Source organism: Cariama cristata, unplaced genomic scaffold (assembly GCF_000690535.1).
Source record: "Cariama cristata isolate BGI_N322 unplaced genomic scaffold, ASM69053v1 scaffold9220, whole genome shotgun sequence".
In the NCBI taxonomy this organism is placed as follows: domain Eukaryota; kingdom Metazoa; phylum Chordata; class Aves; order Cariamiformes; family Cariamidae; genus Cariama; species Cariama cristata.
Genome location: NW_009592921.1, coordinates 46,510 through 53,157, shown reverse-complemented (window position 1 = coordinate 53,157; position 6,648 = coordinate 46,510). Strand labels below are relative to the sequence as shown.

Below are 6,648 nucleotides of genomic sequence, written 5' to 3'. Positions count from 1 at the left end.
TGCGCCAGGCACGGTTTTCTGCCAGCTTGTCTAAACCAGCGTTCCTTTCGCCGCTCGGAACCAAGGGATTGTCACCAATGCGGCGGTGTGAAGGCCAATGGTGGTTTTAAAAAGACCTCCTTCCGATGGGAGATGCGACTGTGTGAATAAATACCGTGTAAAACTGCTGCTTGTTGCGCCAAAGCCGCTCTCCTGCCTGACAGGAGGACGGGCGCTGGCGGGGCCTACCCTGCAGCCCGGCCCGGCGGCAGCGCCGCGGTGACACCCCAGTGCCGAGCAGTGAAGGGACAGTCGCAAACCGGACACTCGATTAAGCATCGACGGCTCCTGTCTTCTACAGGAAAAGGCATCTAGTAAGAATACTTCCTTCCCACGTACGGCATGGTTTGCTTCCTGATTTAGACTAGTAATAGCGAGCAGAAAATGAATAGGTTGTGTAAATGGTCAAAGCAAAGATGCAAAAGGTGTTCAACGTAAAAAAAGTCACTGTTTTTTTGAAATTAAGTTCTTCAAGCCATCGCACCTCACAGTCCACAAACTGCAGTGTTTGCTCTACATGCACATACAGGCTTATCAACTTCAAACTTAAACTTCTAACACAAGAGTTGCAACAAGCTTTTGAAAAGATTTGCACAATCGTTACAGGTAACATGTTACTCCTAGAGAAAACAGGAGTCCTGTTTGACTCCTGTTTGCATCCTGTCTGAATCGCAAGAATGAAGTACTATCCACCTATCCATCGTGTCAGCTGCCTTAGCTCTGGAGTGAAGATAGTGGTAACTTCTCTCTGATATGATAAGTTAAAATAGAAACTAACTTTTTACAGTAATCCTGTTTCAGATGCTTAACTCACTTTAGGCTGATTTTAAGGCAGGGGGTGGTGAGGGGCCAGTTAATCTCTTGGTTTCATATTGCAGTGTGGACAACAAAAAAAGTACCCCCAGTTCCACTGGGTTACTGACTGGTGGCACTGGGTGAATTGAATTAGGCTTCTGAGCTGAATGCTGTCCCAGTACAGCTTGTGCACGAGCGCACACAAGACTTACAGGGTACTTTTACAATTAAGAAAGCAAACAGTATTTCTGGGCTTTGATTTTTGAAAACATTCTCTTTAAAAATTGAGCTGATGAACCAAATATGAACTGACATCTTGGTGAGGACAACAAGGACATCAGCGTGTAGGTGAACTTACACGATTTTCTGCTGATTGTTATAAATATCTGAGGCAGATGTACAATTAAGTATTTTATGTTTCATATAGCTCTTCCTCAAGTTATAAACAACGTTTGTCCTGCAGGTACCTGGGTGGAGGAAATGTGAAAAACCTGGAAAACAATTTCAAATCCTTTTATCCCCTATGTTTTACTAGCAACCTGAAACACGTTTCAAGTGCATCTGAATCAGTAGCTGTAGGCACGGACCCCAAAGTAAAGAAACCAGTTTCCTAATGAGGTTCCAGCAATGGACAGCTTTCTGTGCTGGCTGTTCTTTCTAGAGGATGCACAGACTACTTTCAAAAGCTTGCAATTTTAAGCTACAGTTACCGTTTTAGCTGTAATAAATATATCCTACTTTCTTCCTTCAGGAGGAAGGGATGAAAAACATGGTGTGTCTTAAAGCCAGATATACTCCATCCAAAACTCCACAATGCACCTGGAAGGAAAAGCACCCAGCTGGGTCAGGGCCCAGTGCTAGTGAGCTTTGAAGCAAAATTGCCATAATCACAGAATTTTAAAGCAGAAAGACACAAGAGAGACAACCTTGTCGTATTGTGTGTTGTTCCCTTCTGTTCTTTTTCCCCTATAGTTACAGAGACTAGGATACTTCCTACTGTCTGCTTTATCCTATAAACACCTGCTCCTCTCTTGCCCAGCACCACGTATCGGACCAGCTGGGAATCTGAGCCTTACCAGAGTGTTAGTGTAAACTCCAAAAAAGGAGAGTGTCCCTTCTCTTTCCATTCAAATCAAGTGTAGTGTATCTCCATTCTTGCATGTTAAAGGATTGTTTTGTTATACTCCCCCTATTCTATACTATTGCTTTAATGTACACTGATAAAAACAGATAAAATTTCAAACCCCTATGGGAGCCCAAAGCTGGATTTTCATATGTTGGTGAACTCCTTGAATGTAAAGGCTGCTGTCCCCTGATGAATGGAGCTTGAAAGTGAGACAGGCTAGCTGTTTGCATTTCTTTCAGCTTCAAATATGAAAATAGGCTGTAGCCAGACTGAAAAGCAGAGTGAGAAGATTCTACAATTTTTTGCCAGTCCTTTTATTGCTAATAGTTTACCAGCCAATGAGATTTTTGTCTTTCTTCAGAATGTGCAAAACAAGGATCAGTTGTGCTATGCTAAACATCTGCATTTGCCAGCCAAGATTTTAAAACAGTTGTTCAGATACTTCTGGTTTCCATCCTCTGACTGAAGCTGGCTGCAATTCATTGTTGGGATTTTTTCTTTTTTTAGTTTTAGTTCTGTTCATCCTGATTGCTCGCTTGCCCTCCTAACTTCTGAACTGCAACTGCAAAGCACAAATCCTAGTGAAGTCATTACTAGATTCCACTTTATTCAGAAGAGATGCTGAGTGGATTTATGTAATGATGAACTATGTAGTGGCACAACCTGCATGATAAAAGCATTACTTTTAACCCTGTGCTTAGAAGCAAGCGGTTAGACTGCCTGGCAGAGCTCTAACGTACTCTGGATGCTCTTCGGAGACCCTGTCGTGCAATGCCTGTACTGCTTTGGGAGACACTCCATCTGCTGACAGTTTCAGATGTCAGAGGAGTTCAGTTGGAGCTGGGCTTCATTCTGGTCCCTGGCTGCTTCTTCTGCTGCTTCCTAGGTGACTTATCAGCAGCTGAAGTTGAACAAAATTTCAAACTGAATTCTGTGGCATTTTGATAAACCTGCTTTTCCCCTTCCCCAGTTCCTGACATCAGTGCCAGTATAATCCCGTGTGTTGCTCAAGGGTCAGTCAGCTGTGGGAGTGTGACCTGGACTGCAAGAACTACTGCAGGTGTCTGCAACAACTCCAGTGACAGGCTATGCCATTGTTACAGACACCTTAAATAGAAAGTCCACAGGTGATTCCAAATGTGGGAAAAGGTTCTTTGGATGCCTCAGAAGAATTCTGGTTTTGTGATTACTGTATACAGAAGCTGGAGTGGCTCTGATCCTACTTACTAGTTATTAAAATTTGAACCTGTATTTCCTTTTGTATGTTTTTCTCCTATACTTTTTTTTTCTAGCCTTGCTTGACCTTTCTCTTTTCTGTCCTTTTCTTATCCTACTCTGCAGCTGATGGAGCAGAAATCAACCCTGCCTCATTACACAGTGACCTAGAAAGCCAATAGCTTGCATCAGCAAATCAGTACCACCTGCGCATCTGCCTAAAATAGATTAATGAATTTTTTAAAGTTTTGAGGAAGGGATTGTTCTGCTGCTATTCCATCCTTTATTTTTCATTGTAGGTCAGTGCATATATGTTCTTCCTTTTTTCATAAAGTTATTTTAAGTCAAAACGCACTGATTTATGCTTACACTGCCCATTCTGGATAACTGAATGCAGCTGAAATGTTGAGCTAGGACTATAGATCATAGTATAAGAGGATGCATATGGAGAAAAAAAGACAAATCCCATTTTGGGGAGACAAGCAAGGAGTCTTGGTTGGTGTAACTTGCTACTTGACTTTCTCAGATTCGCCGTGACTGGCGCCAAAGAGAGTGGGAGCAATAGATCTGCAGGGCCAAATCTCATACCCAGCTCCTGAACCCATTTTGTGATCCAGAGCAGTCCTTTTCCTGTTTTCCATGAAGTTATGGTTAAAATTCCATAGCTCGTTATATACAACTGTTATATGAAAGAAGGAAATAATCATACCCGAAAATTCAGATCTCTCCTGGAAACATGTTATATGGCAGCGCTTACAGAACATAAGCATCAACACTGTGTACCTGCTTCGTATGCTTATCTAATTTACCCTGTGTGTCCACCATCACATTTGGTCTGTTGTCACTGTGCCTTTTGTAAGACAGAACTGAGTCCTGAAGGCCCCAAATTCCTGTTAATCCTCATTGGTATCGCAGGGTTTAGAGCCAGAGGCCAGAGCCTCTCCTGAATATTGACAAGAGGACAGTAAGAGGACATTATTTGAAGATGGAAGGGATTTGCTGGGGAGGCAAAGGACCATCTTGATGAAAGGAAAATTCGAACCAGCCTACTATATCAAAGAATCAGATAAACAATACTCAAAGATGCATATATTCCAAATGTACTACAAACACTTGTTCCTTTTTAAAGAAAAGAGGTAAATTAAAATCCACTGCATTACTTAATAATCATAGCTCAAGTATGTAAGTTGCAAACTATTTTGTAAAACTTACTTATTATTAAAAGCCTGCTTTTCCTGTACAGTGAGTAGCCATTGCTAAGGAGCTGACTAGAAGGGCTGATTTTGAGAGCAACATTCTTGTTCAGTTGTAGATTTTCTTAAAAAATAGTAAAGCATAAAAACTAGCAAGCTCACAAGTCTAAATTTAACTGGCATAACTCTCCTTCAGTAACTTCTACCACACTTCTGAACTGGTGGAGCTGTCAGGCTGTGACCAATGATGCACTCTCACGTAAGTTTTGAGGGACTTTTAGAAACATAGCCCAAATAAAATTTAGAAAAAAAAACCCCACTATTACAATTCTGCTTGGGTGTGTATTGTTTTGTGCATATATGTGCACACAGAGCTGATCCTCATCAGTGAGTGGCAGCTGAGCTGGATTAGGTGCCCAAAGGAGTTGAACCATTTACTAGCTCACCAGGAATGCAAGGCTATGACTTCTGCATGCTAACACAGCTCACCTGCCTCCCAAACCCCTGCTTGCTCAATCTGTGTAGTGCTGTGTTGCGCCATAAAGGCCAACCTTCAGGATATAGTTTCTAACCTAATTTACTGGGATAAAACAATTAAGAATTTCCTCCTGCCCTGCCCTGCCCCGCAGCTGCCTGTTAACAACCTTGTGCCAATACACCTGTTTCCTGGAGCTGTGCATGAAAAAATGCAAGTGAAAAATTCCTTGGGAGGGGAAGCTGGGGATGATATTTGAGGATTATTTGCAACCAGGGCATGTTATTGTTTCTCCTTCCCTCCACTCCCCTTACAAACATATATGAAGAACTGAAGAAGCGGTGAACTTGGCTTGGATCTGTTTCATACTGGTTTTGCTACCTAGCTTGGCTGTCTATGACCATAGCAGAACCTCTCAATAGTTCTTTTGCTTCAAGTTAAAGCAAGCTAGTAACAGTTTCCGGATTGTGGAAAGGGAACTAAGCATTGTCAATTTATTCTGAGAAATTCAGGGAGGTCCTAGCACAGAGGTTAATATCCAAGAGGCTTCAAAGAGGAAGCAACAAGTTAATCTTCATACTCAGAAGGGTTCTGCTATATGTTTACAGCAGGCAGTGAGCAAACCACTTCCAAAGGCAATGAGCCAAGAGCTGCTGCAGCAGCTTCAACAGCACTGCAAAGCCTGAACCTTTGCCTTAAACCATAGGTTCAGTTTTACCAAAAACTCCATTTTGTTGAAGTCCCAACTAGGGGAAATGAAGTTGTGTTGCGTGTGCACTACTCCAGGCAGTAGTAGTGAGGATCGCTTGCGGCACTGGTGTTACTCAACACAAGATTTGTCATTTTGAAAGGGCAAGAGTACATATTAGTCATCTTCACAATCTCATTTGGCTTCTAGACAGGCAGCGAGTGACAGAAGGCTCTGCAGTGGAGGTATGATGCATCAACTGGGCGGACTCATCTGAGCTGGTTGTATGCTGCAGATCAAATCAAGCATAAACTGAAGCCAGCACACTCTGTTTACCCCCTCTGTCTAACAGCATTCAAGCCAAAAACTTAAATACTCAGATGTTCCAGTTCTACCTGAAATGGGAACCCAAAAGTGAAAACGAAATGCTGTGAATGACTGACTTCCCACATGAACACTGGAATCATTAATGCTTTCTTTACTAAATCACATAGCAGTAATGTTAGTATTTTAAAGTCCCTATAATGTCACTACACAGATATCAGTGTCATTCCTGTTGATAGCATTTCTTAAGATTTTTCCCCTCTCTTTTTCCAGACTGTTCTTCAGGGGATTATTTTGTTACCCCTCCGTGCCATATGCATTGCATTCATTTTACTGCTAGCATGGCTGTTTGCATCAATTGCAACTTTCCGTCACCCCGGAAAAGGATCTGTGCCACTGAAAGGATGGAGAAGGTAAAAAGCGACCAATATTCGTGAAAACTCAGTGCCTTTCTTTTCTGTGCGTAAATGACACAAAGCCAAGGTCTCAAGTTTTTTTTTTCCCTTTCACTCCTCTCCTCCTCTTGATTAAGGAGGAGTCCTCAGTCAAATAGTTTTACCCATTTAGGTGAAGTAACTTTTTGATGAGTGTATTTTACAACAATAGTGGAGCTTTTTTAATAGGTAGATTTTCAATTGTCTTAAGACTAAAACAAATCTGTATAAAAATCTTTATAAGACTATTTGTAAGCCAGTAGTTTTTAGTAATAATATACTGATAGGAATATTTAAGAAAAAAAACTCATTCAGAGAAGTATTTGGTAATGCTACTTAGGCTGAGTTTCTCTGTAGCC

At 41.7% G+C, this 6,648-nt stretch overlaps 1 protein-coding gene across 1 annotated transcript in view; it reads left to right on the top strand.

Annotated features, from left to right (window-relative positions):
• Positions 1-716: 716 nt before the first annotated feature.
• The window catches only part of LOC104163041 (lysophosphatidylcholine acyltransferase 2-like), a 30,936-nt gene continuing 25,004 nt past the window's right edge, over positions 717-6,648 (top strand). Inside the window, 2 exon segments of the mRNA XM_009701958.1 lie at positions 717-776; positions 6,129-6,268. Of these exon segments, the coding sequence (XP_009700260.1) occupies positions 717-776; positions 6,129-6,268 (200 nt within the window).